The sequence below is a fragment of the Epargyreus clarus genome, unplaced genomic scaffold, assembly GCF_041222505.1.
Source record: "Epargyreus clarus isolate Ecla_fem2 unplaced genomic scaffold, WU_Ecla_fem_2.2 ptg000015l, whole genome shotgun sequence".
NCBI lineage: Eukaryota > Metazoa > Arthropoda > Insecta > Lepidoptera > Hesperiidae > Epargyreus > Epargyreus clarus.
In genome coordinates this window covers 7681936-7704811 of record NW_027332223.1, presented here as the reverse complement: position 1 = coordinate 7704811, position 22876 = coordinate 7681936, and the positions used below count along the sequence as shown (strand labels likewise).

General features: G+C 35.6%; 1 protein-coding gene across 1 annotated transcript; it reads right to left on the bottom strand.

Moving 5' to 3' along the window:
- Nucleotides 1-682: 682 nt before the first annotated feature.
- LOC140747780 (uncharacterized) lies at nt 683-22352 on the bottom strand. The gene is made up of 16 exons (XM_073080394.1): nt 22138-22352; nt 17034-17243; nt 16552-16829; nt 15967-16088; nt 15738-15839; nt 9734-15596; nt 9478-9652; nt 9282-9369; nt 8762-9057; nt 8550-8639; nt 8225-8422; nt 6998-7235; nt 6386-6717; nt 6003-6149; nt 4515-5373; nt 683-4333 (listed from the first exon to the last, which is right to left on the bottom strand). The coding sequence occupies exons 2-16, from the start codon at nt 17168-17170 to the stop codon at nt 2012-2014; spliced, it is 11247 nt and encodes a 3748-aa protein (XP_072936495.1). The 5' UTR covers nt 17171-17243; nt 22138-22352; the 3' UTR covers nt 683-2011.
- Between the last annotated feature and the right edge of the window lie 524 nt (nt 22353-22876).

Here is a 22876-nt window from a genome sequence, read left to right as displayed (position 1 = left end):
CTTAAGGAAAGTTAAAATAGAAACTTCTAATCTTTTTCTATACATAGGTACTTGTTTTATTACTATATCTAAATCTTTGAAAATATTATATATAATGGCTGGTTAATGTGATTAATTCCGTGTTATTTGGCACTTTGACCAAATTGAGTTATACATAATGGCTAGATATTATGTATAATATCAGAATTTATGACTTTGGCTGTAACATATATATTAAATATTAGTATATATTGATCCAAAACAAATACAGTTCTGTGTATCGAACATATATTATGCGTAGCTATAAAAGTTTTCGGTTTAGTCACTTCATTCATATTTCGTGAAGATTTAGTCTTTAAACGATCTACTAAAGAAGTATTTCTAAAAAAGCAATTTGCTAATTAGACCGATCGTTCAGTTTGTCAGATGTCCATGGACGGTAGTAACCAGTTACTATCAGGTAGACTGCATCATACCCACTTGTTACTTCAGGAAATACGCTAAAAATAATGTAGGTGTATAGAGGGCGAACGCCTCGTGATGACTTGGGACCCGCCGCGGGCTTCAGTCACGTACATAGATGATACACTTAATATTGCTCACGTACCACGCGTGCAATAACTAACAGCACACGCGCGCGTCTAAGATGCTCATACCTCATTGTAAACTTCCATAAAAAAATTAGAAAGAAAATTGTCCAGTATATAATGTTTTCATGTTTTATTTTAATCATTTGTCACGTTTAATATCTACAATACAATTTTATTTATCAATACAGCAATGCAAAAAAAGAATACATGTAATAAATTATTTTATCACATTCAGCATATGACTTAATTTAAAAACTTCATTATTTTATATGGAGAACTGAAATATAAAACTAACATCAGATTCACATCTTGAATTTCTACTACTGAAAAAGTATGAATTCATTTTAATTGCATCATTATTATTATTAAAACTTACGTCTAAAGGTTAAAAATAATAGTCAAAAAAGAGGTAAATGGAAAACAGACCTAGTGACCTTCGGATTATGCTATCGGTTTTGCAATTGCAAGAGATCCCAAATCAAATTGTCAATACTTCTAATTTTATCTATAACGATAAATACACAATTATTTTGCATGATAGGACTAACATATTATCCTTTTAAGTATACATGTATAAAAAAGTCGTCTCCTTTCAAATATTACTTATCAAATGTAGTCTGCCGGCGACTTCGCTTGAAATATGAAATAAATATAATATTTAGTGTCAAATAAACCTATGACCTCATTAAGTAAATGATTAATTGCAGGCCAATTAAATTAATGTGTAGTATAGTACCCAGTCTTCTGGTATAAAAAATACATAAAGTAAAATAACAATTTATGCTTAAGCTACACTTACTCTCATGATTAACATTGGATACAGAAACTTTTTACACTTAAAATATTTCCATTAAACGATTACGCATTTTCTTCCTTCAGACCAAGAGAAATGAGAACTGAAGGTCATTGATTAAGTGCGATCAAGTTAGTCTCTTAGATATTCATTCTTCTGCTTTGGCTGTACCAAATTACAGAAACGAAGTCTTGTTAACAGAACTTCAAATTGTTTTCACTAAAAACGTTGTGTCCCAGGTGTATACATAAGATAAGTCTTATCTTATTATCCATAATGCTGCATCAGGCTGGAAGATTATTTCTAGGCCTGACAGAATACTCATTAACTTATGTTATATAAAAGCCTCTATTTCAAAATTTTATTTCTTATATTTTGAACATTCATTTATATTATAAAAATGAATTAGTCAAAATTTCAATTGCATAAAATAGTAAAGATACCTTATCAAGATATCCATCTATCATATCTTATCATCATCATATCTTTTTAATTTCATTTTAATTGCAGATACTTCACAACTGAAATATACTTAACGTAAGTTATAAAATAGTCGTCATTGTGCCCAATCCTACTTGTTCAGTGGGCACTACTTTGTGTAATTAGTCAATTGAGGCAGTGTTTATTTTCTCAGTTATTTACAGAGAACTCAATGACTCGTCGCTACATCTGTGGACTGTCTACCTGAACTAGATCTTAATTCTCGTCTTGGGCCAGATGGCATCTCTTCTGAAGATTTACGACCTTTTTTCCTAATGCCTCTTCGTCCACCATCAGCTGATGATACTGATTCTCCAATATTATTGGCTTCATCGGAAATAGAGTCATCCTTTGTTTCGATATCAATGTTACTAGACAAGTCAACATTTTGTAAATTGTCTAGACCAATTTGTACGTCATTATTGGGACTAATGAGTCGTTGCTGTGGTTTATCATCTCTTTCCCTGTCAGTAGTAGTTAATATCAGAGGCGAAGCAGATTCGTTGGACCGATTTATTTCAAAATCACTTGCTTTCATGCCAGTTTTTATAACTGTAGATGGAGCTATCAAATCTTCTAAATCCATTTCCCCTGTATTGGTTGATGGATCTGATTGTTTGTCCATATTAGACATCATATTATCGGTATTTTCTTTCATTTTTTTTGCAGATGATTGAATTGCCAAGTTTTCGGGTTCACTACTTATTTCATCAATAGTTCTTTTTAGTGATGAATCTTCATTTGTCATTCTTGTTATGTAATCAGATCCTTTACTCAGTTTTTCGTATTCCTTTTCCACATCTTTTGCTTTTTTTCCCTCATTAGAACTAACAAGGCTTGCACTCAGAGCTCCGGATGCCATTTGTTCTAATAACATTTTACTAATATCAATGTCTTTTTTGTCCCCTTTTAACAGTTTTTCTTGAACTGCAGCAAACTCAGGGGGCATTTGAGTTCTCGATGGCTCATAGGGATTTTTCTTTTTATCTGCTTTAGACAAATCAGTTGCAGTATTTTCAGTGCCTTCAATGTCTCGTGATCTTTTATCTGTTTTAATACTAGAATCATACCCTAGTGTTTGTTTCGAAAGCGATTCTAACAAATATGGATCAGGAGGTAACAAAATTTGAGGTAAGTGACTTTGTCGATCTGATACTTTTTGTTGTCTAGAAGAAGCAGAACTAGTAACGACTGTTGAAGACCGAGGTGTAGTAGTTTTTGTGTTACTACGTGAGCTATGACTATGTAAGGTGGTCGAGCTGGAACTTGCTGCCAAGTTACTAGTTAAAAGTCCTAAGGCGTCATAAGCAGATGACATTCCCGAATGAACACCAAAAGGAGATAGACCGCTAAGTCCTAACTGAGGATATAGCATATTAGGATTAGGGAACATAAAGGGAAATTGTGAATTAGCTTGAGATTTTGAACTGGATGTTGATCCAGCATCAGATGGTTTTCTGGTTTTTGATTTAGTATCTCCTGCTGAACTACTACCACCAAGACTATTCATATCAAGGGATGAAAATCCAGGTAATCCTAAGCCAGCTAAGTTTGCGAAAATGTTTCCACCACTCATATTACCTAATAAATTAGGCATACTGCTAAACGAATTAAGTAAAGGATTATTCTTTGGGTCAAAACTGCTTAAGCTTGACAGCAGTTTTGGATCAAAACCTGTTAAATTGGATAATGTTGCAGCCAAAGTTTTCGGATCAAATGCACTCAAACTTGAGAGGCTAGCTAAAAGAGCCGGATTCAGACCAGCTAAATTTTGATTCAAATGTGGATTTGATGATAAAACATTTGCTGATGGCGAGTCAAGAGTAGGCGGGCGTCCTTTTTTCCGTTCAGTCATATTGCTTGTAGACTGCATAGGAGAATGTCGTTGGCTGCGCACATCTTGTGGCAATTTGACATGTTCTTTAATTCCTTCTGTCCATTTTGAGTCGATATCATACATTGGATTCTCGGCAATCCACTGTGCCAAATGTTTTAATTGAGGTGCTTTGTGTCCAATAATCCGTTTTCCCGTAACACGGTGTACTACCGGCACGTGTTCGTCTGGTGCTAGTCTAGGCGTCAAGCCGCGCCTACGAGAATCCATGGTTGTTTGTTCTGCTAGCCATTTATTAACTTTAGCCTCATGAGAGTATGATTTTATTGGCATAGATGATGCAGAGCTTTTTTGACCTTTGTTTTGTTCGAGTGATTGCTGCAAAAACGACGATAATTCCTTGCAAGAGGCATGAGGTGATGGGACATTTGTGACTGTCACTGAGAACGGCTTTTGTACTGGTGTCGTGTTAGAAGAGCTAGGAGCGACTGCGGGTGTCACAGTTACTTCAGGAAGAATAGACGAACGGCTACTACGAGGCGTTTCCTGGGGAACAGAGGAACTTGGACTTCTTCCTTTAGCAGCCGACAATCCTAAAACTATCTCATCTAGCTTCTTTCTTTTCTTCTCTTTTCCAACTATCTGTTCTGGGGCCGGCTGCAAAAAATAATTAATGAACTTTATTAAATTTAAGAGATACAGGGCATAGGACTTCTAAGGAGAAGTCGCAATTAAAACTAATTCACTTATAGATATATGAAAATGAGTAGCAAAAGTTTTGTCAAAATAATTAATGTTTAATTGAAAAAGCAAACTTGTTAGACATTTTTCAACTCACCACATTCTTCCTCTTCATAAGTTTCGTGAGGGTGTCATCTAGTCTGCTCCTCGAAGGAGCGGGCGACGTGGCATCGGACGGGTGCGGTGGGTGGGGAGCCGGGGGCGCATGTGGGGTGCGGCGGCCCATGGAGAAGTCCTGTGCCTCGCTGAGGTCGAGCGGCGCAGACAGGTCGACGGGCGCGAGTCCCGCGGCGGGCGCGGGCGAGGAGGCGGGCGCGGGCGACGGCGCCGGCCGCTGGTGCGCGGGCGGCGGCGCGGGCGTGGAGCGGCGCGAGCCGGAGTCGCTGGACGCGTCGTCGCGCTCGGCGCGGTGCGGGTCGCGCGTGCTCGCGTGCGCCGAGTGCGCTGCCTGCGGCGAAGACAGCAGCGCGTGCAACTTGGCGCGCTCCGTCTCCACGTCGATGGCGATGTGCCGTTTCTGGGTCTGTCTACGCTCCTCCGACGCGTCCCGCTGGGGCCCGGCAGTCTCGACCGCCTTCGAAGTGGACGCGGCGGGCCATTCGCAATTTTGAACGGCGTGTGCGATGTGATGCAGCCTCGTTTCGAGCGCGCGCTCAGAAAACCAGTGTTTCGGTGACAGAGATTCTTCTATCCTGCCCAGTTTTGCCAATGTCTCCAGTTCGGAAAGCGCGTCCGTATCTTCCTCATTGTCGCGGTCACACACATTTGAAGTACGTTTACTACGTCTTAATGACATTCGTGTTTCAGGGGCTTCCGTGGATTTCTCGTCTTCGTCTGAGGACACCTTTTGTGTCTCGGTTTTTGATGCATATTTTGCATACCATTTACTAGCGCATTCAGCAAAAGGTAGTTTTGGGTCACAAAATAGTTTATTGTAAGTATCACCCAATCCATGCCTGAAACAATGAGTTATTTTTATTAAAAATCTATTATTTGTTGAAAATTTTCATTAATTACAATTAAAACATGAATTATACATATTTAATTATTTCCATCTTTACATGTGTGTAACGCACAAAGCTTTACAAATAAAGTGGAAAATTAACTTAGATCCTTTTGCCAGACCTTCTATACTGGCAGCCTATGGTTCACATATACTCAAAAATCCGTTGACTCCCTCCGTGTTCAATATAATAATGCATTCAGGATGTTGTTGGGTCTCCCGAGGCACTGCAGTGCCTCTGGCATGTTCGCGGAGGCGCGTGTGGATGACTTTTTCGCGTGCATGCGTAAGAAAGTGGCCTCACTTGTACACAGAGTCCGCGGGAGCACCAACACCATCTTGAAAACTATTGGTAATACGAGTAGATGCGATAGCCCGCTGTTTAAACGGTTCGTTCGAATAATGGTGAAATAATACATCTTATCCTTATCTCATACATTGTCCGAATGCTACTATAAAAATAGACTAAATACCTAATATAATTTTAACTAACATAGTTCTTAAGGTACCTACTAACATATTCATATGGATTTTAATTGTCTGAAATAAAATAAATTATTATTATTATTATTATTAACTTACTTGCATACTCCTAACACCAATTGCTTGTCATGTCTAGCAGGCTGCCACCACGGCGGTGTGTCAAGGGAGCGCTCGCATAGTGCCAGTCGAGCGTCCAGTGCCGGATGTGGCGCTACCTCCTCGCGTAATACTCTCAAAAGATCAATTCTGCAATAGTAACACAATTTTCTTGTTATTGTTTATCGAATTAAAACACCAATGTTTGAGTTATTATTATCGATCTATTTTTATTCCAAATATGGAAAAAGAATATTTACCTTCACTGTTAAGGAAAGGTTCATTCGTGTTTTGAAAATGTATATTTTTCAAATCCATGTTAAAAATTAAAACCACGAGGCAATAAGGTAATCTTAAAATTAAGTAAGCAATTGTTAAAACCATACCTCTCTAAAGTTGCAATAGCTCTTTCTTCACCAATTGGTTCAGCTTTCAAGTCAGCACGAGTGGGAAGTTCCGCTTCACCAACTGCAAGACCGCATTGTCGTTTGCACATGGCCATAAATGCTTTAAGATAGTCTGTAAGAGCATCGTCGCTTTTCGAGTCCAGGCGAGCCAACGATCGGAACCGACTCCAGCGAAGACTTTTGGTCGCAGGATCGAACTCGACACCATACGAAGCAACCGTACGACGGAAAGCTTCCTCATCGGCACGAGTCCAACGCCACTGGGACACCTCATCCCTAGCCAGCTGATCCATGCGCTCCCGTCGCTCCATCTAGTAAAAATAGAGTAAATGTTTATATAAATGTAAGTTACATTTAATAAATTTATTCATACACCCAATTTTGTCGTTCCTAAAACGGTTTCTAGTAGTTTAATATAACTACTACTACTACTACTAAGCACATAGTGCATAGTAGTATCTTATATCATTGAGCAAAATATCAATCTTATATCACCAAATCAATAAGTACACCACACAACCTGATTCTGCGTATAGTCTTTTGCAACGTCCGAACATATAGAACAGATAGAACTTAGTAATAATATGGCACCTTAGCTCTCTGCTGCAGCTTCAACTCCTCGCGCTTGTAGTTGCGCTGGTAGGCCGTGATGAGGCGTCGCAGCCGCGTGTTGAGGTCCTGCATGGAGGGCCACAGGTGCGTGGCGGGCGCGCGCTCGTCGTCCGCGCGCGGCGACGCGGCCGGCGACGTGGCGCCCGCGCCGCTCGACACCTCGTCCGTGCAGTCCTCGTCGCCCACCACGCTGCCCCGCACCTTGCGCTCCTCGCTCCTGACGTCATATCACACGTTACACTATCATGTAGATCCATAAATAAGTATAAATGGCTCACCGCCTTGTAATTGAAGGAAGTCATTAAATGACTTAAACGGCTGACAATTCTGTCATGGCGTCATTACGCGGAACAATGCCGACATGCGCAGTTAAGTGGTGCAAAAACACAAAATCGAAGAAAAAGTGCGGAGAAATATCGTTTCATTCGTAAATGATCTAAAAACTACATTTTTTTTAAATATTTTTCAAACACGAAAATAGATGACGGTGACAATTTCAATTGTCAAAACTGGTTACATTTTCTTGTTAGGAGTGAGTAATCTTTACTAATCTAAGTGTAGATCACGTAAGTATAGTCTGCCCCAAACTTCTAGCCCGCATTGAAGTTGTTGTGCGCAGGTTTAGTTAGCATATATTCCGTTACGTAAGGGCACACTAACGCAGCTATGTACCCGTGGGCGAGAGCGGGCAGCGGACGGGTGCCATGGGGGCCTGCGCTGTCTGCTTCCCGCTAATATCTACAATTTGCTATTGCGACTCGACCCGCTTCTATATTCGGACTAGCAGTTTGGCACGGACTATACCAGGTGGTCCAAAACTTAGTAGATTTTAGAATTTATTCTCAGAAGCCTATTACTATTTTTTAAGTATTTTTTTTTGTATTATTTGAAAATACACCGATTTTAAACGATTCCAAGGCACATATTTTTATATATTTTCTTTATTTTATTACTGATATGATAGTAATTGATTTCGCTTTGTATTTTTGGACTTTTCCCTATTATGCTACTTTTGTGCTACCATTTTAAGATTGTACAAAACATTACAAATTGTTCTTGTTACGATCTTATGTCTTATAGTATAAGTATGGTTATAGTTTAAAATATGGTGATTCGTCAGGGAAATCTCTATATATGATATTAATATTCGGAAACAAAATAGATTTACAATATTAGAAGAAATATAACAAGACAATTTTAACTTACTTGATATCTGTGCACTCTGCATCATCTGGTGGGCCAAGTTTATCTACATAGCATAATTGTGGATCAGACCGCATAGCTAGATAGTTTTCGTATCCATGAATGTAAGTTCCTACTAGTAAAGACACGTCACATTCAGTGTCCCACCACAACCGTGGAGGAGCACTGTCCACGCCGCGGGGTACACGCATGCCTAGAGCGCTAAAAACATAATCAATATTAATATTAGGTTTATTCTTTAAAGTAGTAATTAATAATTATTTTAAATTTAAAAGCCCGAATATCGTAAAAAATGTGATTTCCCAACTATAGACTACGAAAATATTACCTGGCATGGGTTCCATTCTCAATTTGTGTGGCATAATCTCCAATAACTTCATGCTTTATATAATACATCATTCTAACCCGCAACAACACTCTGGGGAAGAAAAGAAAAAGATATGAAATCAAGTTGACTCGTTTTTGTTAAAATTAAGTAGTTAAAAAAATGCTTACACAATTTTGACTTAATTTAACTAATTTGTAACCATTTTGACTTACTTGTTAGCATGTCTGAATAAATGTTTTTTATAACTGCTTTCTAAATACAATTCACAATCGTATTTTTCTATAGAACTCCAATGATTGGCATCCTCCCACTTTTGTGTATCATTAGGCTTAGGTAAATCTTTAAGTCTATTCTTCTTCTTAGCATTCCTCCCTCGAGGCACAGGGTTGTGAAGACCACTATGATTTCTAGATATTGTTACTTCACCATTTTCACAAGGTTCAATAAGATCCCAGATAAAATTACGGATCTTTTCGTCGCCTTTGTAATGTCGTAAACAATACAGGACCTTTAAAAATATTTTATTATTAAAACATAAATTATTGATTGAAATACCTTAATTAAAACAAAAACTCTTTCAGTAATTGTACATGTTAACTCAGTGAAAATCTACATTTTCTCGGTATTAGCATGGCAAGTCATCATAATTGGCATTAATATATAACATATAAGATAGCTCATTAATATGGCTAATAATACTAATAAGAAAGGTAAACACATGAATAAACTTACAATAATTCGAGCACAATCTTCGATTACAGGAAGTGTCCAACCCTTTCTAAATTGATTTTTATCTATAATTTCTTCCCACCTGGCCCACCTAAAACAAAGTCCAGTTTCTTATTAATATGTAAGAACAGAATTAAATTGTTGCTTATAATAATGTTGTACTCATCACAAAAAATAATATCGTCAATAACTTGCTTACCCAAAAGTAAGTAGCCCTCTTTCAATCTTGAAACATTCTGATCTAGTCCAAGAACCATATACAACTTCTTCATCGATGGGGACTCCTTCATGCCGAGGAACATAATCATCGCTTGCATATCTTCTCCCTTTTCTGCCAAGTTTATCTTTTTTCCTTTTGCTTCTAAGGCTAATCCCTGAAGAAATAAAATAAACAACAATGATTTTATTACCTGCAAATCATTACCAAGTACATGAGCAAAGTAGTAAATTTTTACCTTCTTCATCTTCATCAGAGTCAGGAGTTACTTCCATATCAGACATTTCCATGGGACCATCATCATGTCCATACCTCTTAATAATAGTTCTTTTCCTAGGCTCAGTAACTATTAAATCTTCATCTTCTTTCTTTTCAGTTGTATCAATTTCTGCTTTCTTGGCCCATTTATTCCAGAAATCAGGATCTCTGATGTCAATATCCGATCTCTGGTCTGTAGCAGCAAAACTGGCTTTCGAAAACGTAGAACCCTTTTCAGATTCCATTTGGATTACTTGCGTCCTGCGAGCTAATATCATTTCTATGTCTTCTTCACAAAATTGATCTCCAGCATTATCTTCATCCATAACTGCGCCATATGCGCCTTTTTTAAGCAAATCTTCAATTTCTTTCTTAGATAATTGCTTAAGCCCAGTCTCTTTTCCTTGGGTTGTATTCATACTCTGCAATATAGCTTTATCCAACCCCAGTTTCAAAGAAGCCTTATCAAACATCTCCCTCTCATAAGTATTACGACAAATCAGCCTGTATATTTTAACCATTTTTTGCTGACCAATTCGATGACAACGGGCTTGCGCTTGTAAGTCATTTTGCGGATTCCAATCACTATCATAAATTATGACTGTATCAGCTGCAGTGAGATTGATTCCCAAGCCACCAGCTTTTGTGCATAATAAAAACACGAATCGATCTGAGTCTGGTTTGGAAAAGCGATCAATAGCCTCTTGTCTTAAGTTACCTCTAATCCGTCCATCGATTCTTTCATATGGATATTTCCTGAACACAAGATAATCCTCCAAGATATCCAAACATCTCACCATTTGACTAAAAATAAGAACACGATGACCACCAGCTTTTAATTTAGGAAGTAGTTTGTCAACTAGAACCATTTTACCAGATGATTGGATAAGCGCTTTATAATAAGCCTCTTTGTCTTCGCCATTACTTTGTTTATAATCAAATTGTATCTGATCTTCAGCTCCGTTGAGAAGGTATGGGTGAATGCAACACTTTCGAAGCTCCATCATAGTATTCATGAGATTTGGAATATTGGCTGCAGATGCTGTTCCCTTTTGTAAAAAGCTAAAATTCCTTTCAAGTATAGCTCGGTAATATTTTTTCTGTATATTAGTTAATTCAACTTCGATGATTGTCTCTTCCTTAGGAGCCAATGTTTTTTCCACATCTTCCTTTAATCTTCTCAACATCATAGGTTTAAGCAATGCTTGTAGTTTATTTACTTCAGATTCACTTTTAAGTTGACCAAATTCTGTTAGAAAAGCATCACTACTGGAAAACTGAGCAGGTTCCAGGAAATTAAGTAGAGAAAAAAGTTCATTGACATTATTTTGTAGAGGCGTACCAGACAGCAATACACGGTGTTCTAAATGAAGCTGTCTTAATCCTTCCAATAACTTACAGTTACGATTCTTCAGTCTATGGGCCTCATCTATAACGCATATTCTCCAATTAAAAGATTTTAATTCTTGGAAGTCTGTAACTATTATTTCAAAAGTTGTAATTAATACATTAAACTTAGTGATTTCTTTTATTGGTTCTCCTTTCCCATTTTTATAATAGAATTCGTATTCTTGTAACATGCTTTTGCTTTGTTGAGATCCGTGATAGACTACAACATTCATCTCAGTCCAACCTTCAAATTCTCTTTGCCAATTAGGTATAGTCGACAATGGTGCAATAATAAGAAACGGTCCTCTAATTCCGTATTCCCATACAGCATTTACGAATGTTAAACTCTGTATAGTTTTACCAAGCCCCATTTCATCCGCTAATATACAGTTTCGATTATTGTGCCAAGAGAATAATAACCAATTTAAACCTTCCAATTGGTATGGTCGCAATGTATTTCCCCCTTTATATAGGGGTGATTCTTTTAATTGAGCCCAGTTATCAGCTGATGGCCGTTTTTTGAATTTCCATTTGTCCTTAGGCGGAATTTCACTAAAAACTTTATACTGTTGAATTTTATCTACATCAATATCTTCTTCTAGTTCCCATGTGCTATCTTCATATTGCAAACTCTTCCACTTAACTAAATAGTGTTTAACAACAGTATTATTAGCTGGATCTTGATTCTCTGACATGTCTAGAATTCTTTCAACTTCAACATAGTCTGGATTAAATGGTTCGTCGTCTAAGAGCTCAAAAATGTTCAATTGTTGAGCTTGTTTTTGCTTGAAGCGCTTGATTTTTGAGTATATGCGTTTATCTCCTTTATACAACTCTTCTTCAGTTTTCCACTCACAATGTAGATATGAAAAATTCCTGTATTTAACAAAATATTCCTCCACATCAACCATCGTAGGTTTTTTCGTTTTAGCATCAGGGTTGTCTTTTTCAATGTCTGGTTTACTTTTTTCTTTGATTTCTTTATCAACTTCAATCTCAGCAGGTGTTAATTGCTTATCTTCAATGAGACTAATACTTTCATTACTTTCTAGGGGTGCCTTTAACCCTTCGTCATTAGTAGGTTTTTGGCTTTCTGAAGTTTCGTCTAAATTTATTTCAGGTGGAGGTATTTCAATTTTTAATTCTCTTTTTCCCATACGACATGCCAGGACGTGTTGTACAATCATCGAATCCTCCTCTGTAGTGTTAACATAAATATAATTAGGTTTTGGGGTACCCCCCTCCGGTCTTATTATTTCTTTGGTGTCCGAATTTAAATCTTCGAACTCTTTTTCTTGCTTTACTGGCGCCAACGTAAATTCGTCATCGGACAAACGTAGTATGACATCATCTGTATATTTTTTGCGTTGAGTATTTCTAGCAGAACGCCGCTTAAGAATATCGTCACCTTCAGGCGGAGGAGATGGTGGCGGAGTAGACATCATATCATCAGGTTCTCCATCAGAATCAGGTATTAAACCACCTCGTCTTTTCTTTTTTCCACTTGGTGTTTTCTTTGTTATCAATTTTTTACAACTACCACTAGCAGATGATCTTTTCTTAGATGTCTTTTTCTTTTGACAACTAATATCCAGATCCTCATCTTTTTCGTTCTGCTCTCGCTTGGCTTCAGCTTCTTCAAGTAAATCTTTAATAGCTATTTTGGAAACGGGAATGTCATCAAAATCTGTGACATTAGATTCATCCAATGGTAATTCTTGAACGTTTACCATACTTTTATTAGGATCAATTATAAGGCTGTTGTTAAGTGACATATCACTTATAGTATTATCGGTGCTATCTTTTTCTAGTAATTCATTACCAGTAGTAGTGTCAGCTTGTATTTCCGCAATGCCTTTTTTAACATTTCTCTTTCTTTTAGGAGCATTTGGATCTTTTGGTTGTCTTTTTTTGCGTTCTTTTACTGGTTTATCTCCAATAATTTTAGCAACTTTAGGCTCTTTCGGAGCACGTGGTTTTCTTTCTTTATTCTTTCTTGGACCTCTTTGCTTTTTGACCTTACCGTCATTAAGATCATCCATCGAAAGAGCACTACTGTCTAAATTAGTTACATCTTCAGTCATTTCTAAATCGATTTCTGAATTGGTTTGTAATCCTGTACCTGCAGTAACACAATCTTCTGACACAGGCAATTGATCAAGAGATTGTGGAGTAGACATCAATTTATCTTTCTTAACTCGAGGTTTTCTTGGTTTAGCAGGACCCTTTCCTCGTCCTCTGCCAGTAGTACTAGTCACTTGTGGACTTTCTACCATTTTTGTGCCATAAATTGGATTCTGCAATATGCAGTTTGGTCCTCCGTTACATTTGTCATTTGTTTCATGTTGTTGAAGTATCGCTAGTCGTTCTTGTAAACATCTAACTTTTTCTTGATTTTCATTTGATGGTGGTAAACAGTAAGTTTCTTGAATTTGCTGTTGTAAAGAAATTCTTTCCTGGTGATGGGATGGTGGTGAATACATACTGGGCATGGGCGTAGCTGGATGTGTAATATTCGTCCCCATAATTATCATATTTGGATTAAGATTATGAGGTACATTCGACATAATATTTGCTGGACCGGCTTGAATATTGGCCCCCATTCCCGGATGAATATTTTGTCCTCCCATTGCCATACCTACTTGAATGTTTGGTATATTTGTAGATGTATTTGTTGGTACATTAGGTATATTGCTAGATGGATTTTGGATATTCTGTTGCGTATTTCCGAGTACATTGGGTACCGGAGCTGATATGCCAGTTATAGTTCCTTGTGGATTATGAACTGGAATTGTTGAAGAAACATTACTTGTATGCTGCAATGGGTGAGATGTTTGAACATTTAAGGAAGGTTGCGTTCCAGGTGTTCCAACACCACTTTGATAAGTGGATATAACATTCAGATTTTGATTGTTTTGTATACTCGATGATATATTAGGAGATATATTAGGAGGGATTCCAGGTGAGATAATATTTTGAAACGTATTACTTTGATACCCTTGATTTCTGGGGACACTCAAGGACGATCCTTCAAATTTTGCAATTGGATTAGGAGTAGTATTTATTGCTGATGGATGACTTAAAGGTATTTGTATTTTTTGTGAAGAGCTTGTTTGGGAGTGTTCACTTGTCGGAGTTATTAAATTAGAAGCAGATAAGGTAGTCCCTTGACTTCTTAATTGTTCACTTTCACTTGGCTTGCTAGTTTTTTCGACATTGCCAAGATTATTTTCTGAATTATTTTCTGCACTGACAGACATATCAATTTTTTCTTCTTCTTTGGAATTATTCAGTGCACTAAAAACAGAATCAGTAGATTGGCAGCCATGATTATTCTCCTTAGATTCCTTATTTTCTACAGGAATACAAGTAGGATTTATAGGTTTTGACGATGAAATCATAGAATTGCTAGGTGTGTTTATCGCCACATTTTCCGGCGTAATTTTACTTGGCGGAGGCTTAGATACAAATGAATTAGCATTCATTTCATCACTTAAACTGTCAGTGTCAACTGGGCCTATTTCCATACTTTTATTTTCTGTCCCAATATTCAGCTGAGGAATATTTTTAGGAACTTCAGGTTTTATAGATGTTGTTGGTGAAGGCTCAATAGTTTTAGTAGGTTGATCAGAATTTTCCATTTGAACAACATTAGTTGGTATTATTGGGGTTGGTATTTTTGTAGGATTCCATTGTGAAGGCGATGAAACAATATGCCCAACAGCTGGCGATGCTGGATTGCGCTGGTAAGGATATTCTCCTCCAGTTGGCAAAACCATTTGTTCTAATGCTTGAAGAGTATTTTGTGACGTAAATCCACCAGAGACCGGTGGAGGACCGGCTGCCGGAGATTGAACCAAATTACGTGACCCATGAGGCGATGCACTAGGCCCTTTAACAGGAGACATGACAGGTCGCGGTGAGAGTTGAGGCTGCCCTTGTTGCCTTGGGGAAACTTGTGCACGTGGCGACATCTGAGGCGATAATTGAGGAAACGGTGGCCGATACTGAGGACTTCCAGTTTCTAATCCAGATGGTTTAACAGTATTGTACTGATTCGATACATTAACATCAAGCGGATGTTGCACTTGATGCGGTTGATAATTCATTGGAACTGAGTGATGAGGCGACGCATACGGCATTTGTGAAGGCACGCCATGTGATGGTCCGACAGTAGATGACGGCACTGGCGGTTGACGAGATACGTGATGCAAAGGCGGCGCACCGGCATGATGAAGGTGGGGATTGGGGTGACTTTGTATTCCTGAACCAAGACCCCCTCCATGACTTGCCATACTTTGGTGTGGTTGATGTTGAGGTATTGGTGGATGACCCTGTTGAGCATGTGGCAAACCATATTGATGAGCGTTTACATCCATTTGTTGATGGTAGGTAGGATGTTGACTTATACGAGCTGCTGCTGGAGGATGCATCTGAGTATAGTTGGGATAGTTCTGCAAATAAAAAGAGATACATAAAATTCCTTAATAATATCATATTAACATGTGATGTCAAATTCATCAACACAAGATATTGTAATGTACTATATTCTCCACAAGATATTATAATAACTCTTAAATATTTCTTTAGTTTACCTGTTGTTGTCCATAAATTTGTTGTGATGAAGGCTGTGGAAAATGAGGCTGTCTTGGAATATATGCTCCATTTTGAGCTTGTAATCCACCTATCGCAGAGCCCTAAAAAATTAATGGCTATTCATTCTGACTTTATAAAAGTAAATTAACAAAAATTCTATTTATTAATATATGAACATGATTTACACAATTTCTAAGAATTATACATATTATAAACCTAAATAATTACCTGCTGGGGTGAGTATTGGTGCATTTTCTGTTGATGTTCATATGAGTGTCTATAGCCTGGTGTAATAGGCGCGTATCTGTTAGCCCCGGGTGCACCAGACCACACGCCCATATCTCCAATTCCTACGCAAATTTGACAATAAACAGTACAAACGAATAATTTGTGATAGAATATTATATACTACATTTTAATTTCATAGTTCTTTACACTATAATCTAAGGTAAAAAAAATACTTATTTTATATTAATAAAACTGAAATGTACAAGAGTGGGTTTATGTATTTCAAACTAAACTCGATTGATTCGCACACTTTTTGGTTGTTACCATATAAAAAAATGTTGCTGTAGTTTTGACAGTTTTTTAAATTATACTGACTTAAGTGACATCAAGTATAAGGCTTTAATAAGTTGACCTTATAATGGGAGACCGCTGATTTACTATCAGGTAGATCGCAGACTTATTTTTGGGCCATTTTTTTTTTATCTTTCTTGGCTAGGCCGCGAACTTTCTAATTCAACCTCGTATGGCTGTGCTATAAATTTCACTTTTATTCATATTACGTATAGATAATTAATATTCACAAACCTTGTTCTGGCATGGTGTACATTGGTTCTGGTCCAGGGTGATATCCTGGGTAAGAATGTGAGGGATGTACATGGTGTGATGGATGTAGCGGCGCGTGTGGTTGAGGTAAACGTGGACGTGGAGGGTAACTCCCGTATTCATGGTAATCCGGAGCAGGTGGACCAGTACCAGGATTTGGTACTGGCTGTGAACTGCTAGGACCACCACCTCCAAACGAAGCCAGCTTTTGTATTGTCCCTTCTTGAGTCACACTGCTTGGATTATATGGTTGTCTATAGCTAAAAAGGGTAATAGATATAATTATTTAAGTTTATAAATACCACACTATGCATGTATTTATTTGTTACTTGAATACTAACTAGTAATCTCATTCCTATTAAAGATATAAAATAATTACCCACCTATTGAACTTAAAAGTAACAATTGCATATTTTTTATATACTAGTGTTTATATGAAGTATAAGTAAAGTTAAAAAACTTGCCTATTATCTGCAGTGTCTTTATTATCTCCAGCTACGCCAGTTGTTGAGCTGCCCGCAAATCCGTCTGATCCACCAAGATCAGTAAGTCCTTCCAACATACCGCTTCCATCATCACCAAATAAATTGTATGAGTCCATCACTCTTTCACGAGTGAATTAAAAAAATTGTTTGTCGAAGAATCCAATAATCAGTTATAGCGCCCATTTTAATCTGTAAATAATGATATGCAAAGTGAATTGATATATTTCAGGAAATATGTACAAAACACGAACTAGTTGTTGTCTAATATTAAATCTTTGAGTAACATTGGATCTAACATGTCTAACAGAATACTTCTAGAGTGAGGTGAGTGTATGATACCTTATTAATTAGTCGTAAAATTATATTATTAACCATACATTTGTCGGAGTTTAAACCTAAATGACTGGCGCAAAAATACGTGCAAATTTCAATTATCGTATAGTAAATAACATTTATAAGAATGTTGGCAGCTCAACTTGCAATGGGATGCATGATCGTCATATTTTTGTAGGCGCTTTTTTAGTACTCTTGAAAACGTTGGTATTTCCACTGTTCATCTTTGAAAATGATCGTGTCAAAACAATTGCTGATGGCTTCAAGTAGTCTAAATTATTTGAAATATTAATTGTGTTTATAAATGATGCAGTACTTATCCCTACAACAGATATGGCGTGACAGTAAATCGTTGATTTTGACTTGTTATATAGAATAAATTTTAACATTTAGTTGCAGCATAAAACCATAGCCATTATAAGTCTCTCTTTTTTGTCAGATCGAGACATATATATTTTTAAAAGCGAAAATAGAACTTTGTGGTTCCAATAGCTGCGCATTTTGAATCGACAGAAGTTCTCTCTTAATTTTGTAAAAATCAGTCCATTCTTTTAAAATAAACCAGTAGATATTTTTTATTACAAAATCTAATTCATCATTTAGACAAAAAAGACTTGAAGAATAAAAAGTGAATTCTGGTAGTTAATTAAATAACAATAGTAATAAAAAAATTGATTATAATTCAAAAAAGGAGGAGGTTTCTCAATTCGACCGTATATATCTTTTTTTTATGTTTGTCCATGGATAACCTCGTCGTTTATGAACCGAATTTGATGATTTTTTTTTGTTGGAAAAAGATATTTCCAAGGTGGTCCCATTGTAAGGAAATCAGGGTCTGATCATGGGAGACCAGAGAAATCAAGGGGAACTTTCAAAAATCGTAGTGGCAACTAGTGCGTTTGTAACTTTTTTCTATTCATATATTATAATAATATAAACGTTAGTATGTCATCACTAAAAAGGGTGAAAAAAAAATACAGCCAACTTCAATGTCACTACAAAGTAAAAAATAATTGAAATAAATGTTGGTTTAGTAAATATGTATATCTGAAGTCGGCGCTCATATTGGACACGCTGTTTACGCCGATATCCAACGAAATATATTGAGAAACCTCTCTTGGAAAAAGCAATATGACGTGAAAAAAATACCTTTTTTACATTTTCATACTAAAGAATAATGTTTATTAATAGTACAGGATCCCTAGTATAGTTTTCATCATTTATTAATAACAAGCTGATTTTTCGTGAGTAGCTTCGTTTCGACAAGACGCCCAACATTTTTCCTTACAGCAATGTTGGTAAATGGTAGCTTGATGGGGCAGCAAGGATAAAATATGTTGACCGGACGAATTCTAAAAATTTATTACTAACCAAATTTTTCTTTGTTAATTATCAAGATAATTATTTAAATAACGTGAAAAAATATTTGTCCTACAAAATATAAGGTTTTTATTAAGGCGTCCCCCCTCTCCAACATGTATCATAAACAAGGTCATGAAAAATAATTACTAACCAGCTGATTTTTTTTTTATTGGCTGTCTACCATTTACATAGTCTACCATGCACATTGTCCTACAAATTGCATGGTATGTCATCTCGGACCTACGCTGAAAAGTTGTAGTACTAATACTTAATGTAAAAATAATTAGTATCAAGCTGAGTGTTCCAGAATAGCTTCGTTTCAATGAGACGCCCAACAAATTCTCGTACGAAAGTTCTCGATTGTGGTTTATAACTAAAATAATAGGGATGAAATATGTTGATTTGACGAATCAAAAAAAAATATTACTAACCGATTTTTTTTTTATTAATTATCGAGACAATTATCTAAATAACGTGAAAAAATATTTGTCCTACAAAATATAAGGTTTTTTTTAAGGCGTCCCCCCTCTCCAGCCAGCCAATAAAAAAAAAATCAGCTGGTTAGTAATTATTTTTCATGACCTTGTTTATGATACATGTTGGAGAGGGGGGACGCCTTAATAAAAACCTTATATTTTGTAGGACAAATATTTTTTCACGTTATTTAAATAATTATCTTGATAATTAACAAAGAAAAATTTGGTTAGTAATAAATTTTTAGAATTCGTCCGGTCAACATATTTTATCCTTGCTGCCCCATCAAGCTACCATTTACCAACATTGCTGTAAGGAAAAATGTTGGGCGTCTTGTCGAAACGAAGCTACTCACGAAAAATCAGCTTGTTAGTAATAAATGATGAAAACTATACTAGGGATCCTGTACCATAAAGGAACATTTTAGGTATTCAAATGTAGATACATATTTAACTAATGCCAAAATAACTTATGAAAATATACAATAAACATTTTAGTACATTGATATAGAAGAGGGTGCCACAAATTCTGTTTAAGTGCTAAAGGTCATGCCATAAAAAAAAAACAAAACACTAATCTAAACGAAATAATTTTCTCTTTCCAGTAAGATAACACAACTATAATTTCATGATTGTTGTTTAATGTTAGAACATGCAATCTGATTTTCATATTGAATACTTTGCCCACACAAATATAATTTGCAAAGAAAATAGCCATCACATTAATAATAAACCATGAGAGAAAATAAGAGCAATTTTTACCAGACTGCCAAGGAAGGGTTATTTAAAATGTATACCAATATATTAAATTACTCCATTATAAAAAAAAAAAAATATTGTGTAATGATGTCTCAGACTCAATGAAAATGTATTCTTTTATTTTTGTGACAAAGCTAATACCCATGGTATTTATTTACCCTTCCATAATAATTATGTAAGATATATTGAAACTAGTTATAGTTCAAACTCATCAAAATTAAATGAGATGTTAATCTCATTTAATTTTGATGAGTTCCTGACACTAATAATGCCTCTATTCTGGCATTTTCCAGTGTAGACGTTAGACATATAGACAGCTCTGACACCAAGAAAACTCTTTGTATGCATCACCATTAACTTCGCCTTTGAAGTGAAAATTATTATGAAAATGATAGAAGAAATATTCAAAAAATCATGATAGACTGCTGATAATGTATGTATGTGGTGCTGCACTAACGTCGCGTATGAGACAAAGAGCCACATACAAGGGAGTAAATTACAATTATGTCCCATTTTGTGCTGCATACACATTCATCGACTGCCTATGCAGGAATAGACACCAGTGTGAAGAAGGTCATGAAGAAAAGAATATTTTTGAATGCTGGAATGAATGCATTAATTTTAAAAAAATATATAATATTTTCACAAAATCTTTAAAATATTTGAACATTGATTCAGCATTGTTGCCAACATAAAGTTGAATGTCTTATAAACTTCAAAATGACATTGTCCATGCAAAAGGTTTCCAGATTTATCTTTAGCCACCCTGTATCTAAATAATTTGTCTCATCAACATTATTTATTGTCATGCCATTTTAATGGTCTTAGTGTTTGTTATCCATATAACATTGGCATACAAACAATGAGAGAAAAAATGTTGTAATCACTTTTAAAATATCAATGTGTATGGTTTTAGTTACAATTGACCTAAATCATAATTAACTTACTTACTTTACTAATACTGTTGTAATTGAGGGATAACATATGATACAAAACTTTGTACACAAAAAAAAATACTGTTTAATGAAGATAATGTTTATAATACAGGATATTATACAGTACAGTAACAAATCCAAATGGGCAAAGTGATTAATCTTCATTAAATATTGTGTTCTGACATTTAAATGCTTAAGATGTTTATCTATTTGATAATTCAGGTATTATATACAAATATGAGTGTTTTCTATAGAAATAGGGAATTACAAATTATATTTAATAAGAACATTCATGAGTGGTAACACCCACATACAACCCAAAAAAAAGTTGTATAGAAAAAACTGTTTTAAAATAACAATACACAATTTCCATCTTCGTGTTGCTCTGGTGGACATACTGGGATGAAGCTTCAGTGTCATCATACTTTTCTTTACGCTTAGTCCTGGTGCTGATGCTTTTTCTTCCATTCCTTACTGATGAAACTTGCATGTACAACCAAGGGGAAAAGCTATACGCTTATGAATATTGTTAACATATAGCGCTATAACTTCTCCCGTTACTTATACAGCACAGCTGTTTCTTCTAGTTTTTAGTTATGTGACATACTCCATTTTAAAAGTTAATTAAAAGTAAAAGATATTTTTGATATTGAATATTTTTGATACTATTAATTTTACATTCACTGGTGCATTACTAACAATATTGTAAAATATAGAAGACTTTAGTTTAGTACTATAAGATACATTCTTGGTTAGATTAAGTACATTCTAGGTTTAAAAAGATAAGGTACTAAGTTATATACTTAAAAATATAAAATACAAAATATTTCGTGGCTACATTTCTTTTGATAACACAAATAACGTTAATAGATTGAAAGGCACGAAATGAAAACTTCAACAGATTGGAAAACCGGCTTTAGAGCGTACGAAAAATAGAATAATGTGCAAAACCAAATATGTGAACAATTTAAGAAAGTAAATCTAGGATCATAACAATTCGTTAATCAATAATTAAGATTTTACGAAAGTTCAATTTATTCAAAGTATATTACTCCATATTAGTATGATACGGGCAATAAAATATCACCGAAAATTTCACTTGCATGCATACATAATAATATCGAAGATCGACAATCTAATTCAGGATATAATTAACAAGTATATCAAATACAATAGTTTAAGATTAGGTAGCTGTATTTTGTTACAAGATTTTGTACTTACGAAAAGCGCCACACAACACGGTTGATCACAAAATGGATACCATTCTCCAACAAACTAAATTTTACGAAAAATTAAATACAAAGCAAGTAAATGTAATGAATAATTACAAAATCAGAGTTTATAATTATCTATTTTAATGTCTTTTATTGAGATTCAACACTAAAATCCACAATTTCTCTAACAACATTAGACCAATAAAATAGCCACCACTACACTCCGTCCATTTTGTTTCCTTTGAATAATAGAGATGTACTTGCTGGGCTGTCGCAATGCAAGCAATGCATAGATAGGCTATTGAACAAAGATATCGATAAATGTCGCAATGAATATCGATAAGAAAGTATCGAACTTAAGTAATATTTTTATTTATATCCATAATATTTGAGATTCAAACTTTAAAAACAACTATATCATTAAATTCAATATCACTTCTTCGATTCATTTCACTTCTTCACTTCACTTAAGAGTCTTAAAAGTTTCTACAACTTCAACAAGCTATAAACATTACTAAAGATTTATCGATATCGGCTGACCTGAGTCCACAAATCTGATAAAATCGACTATGCCGATGCTTACATCGACTTAGTCGACAGTCGTCTTACACTTATGTGTAATAATGTCTCGAAAAAAAACATTACAATTATTGTGTTGTGACTATTGTGGGTCAATACCGTCTATATAATAATACTCTATGGGGTCAAGAAATGTTAAGAGGCAACAACCTGCTTTTTTTCCGGAG

Coding starts and splice junctions, on each gene's coding strand:
- LOC140747780 (XM_073080394.1), bottom strand. CDS start 17,170: ATGGACTCATACAATTTATTTGGTGATGATGGAAGCGGTATGTTGGAA. Junction 9,058..9,281: donor AAGATTGTGCTCGAATTATT/GTAAGTTTATTC, acceptor ATATTTTTAAAG/GTCCTGTATTGTTTACGACA. Junction 7,236..8,224: donor GCAGAGTGCACAGATATCAA/GTAAGTTAAAAT, acceptor ATATGACGTCAG/GAGCGAGGAGCGCAAGGTGC.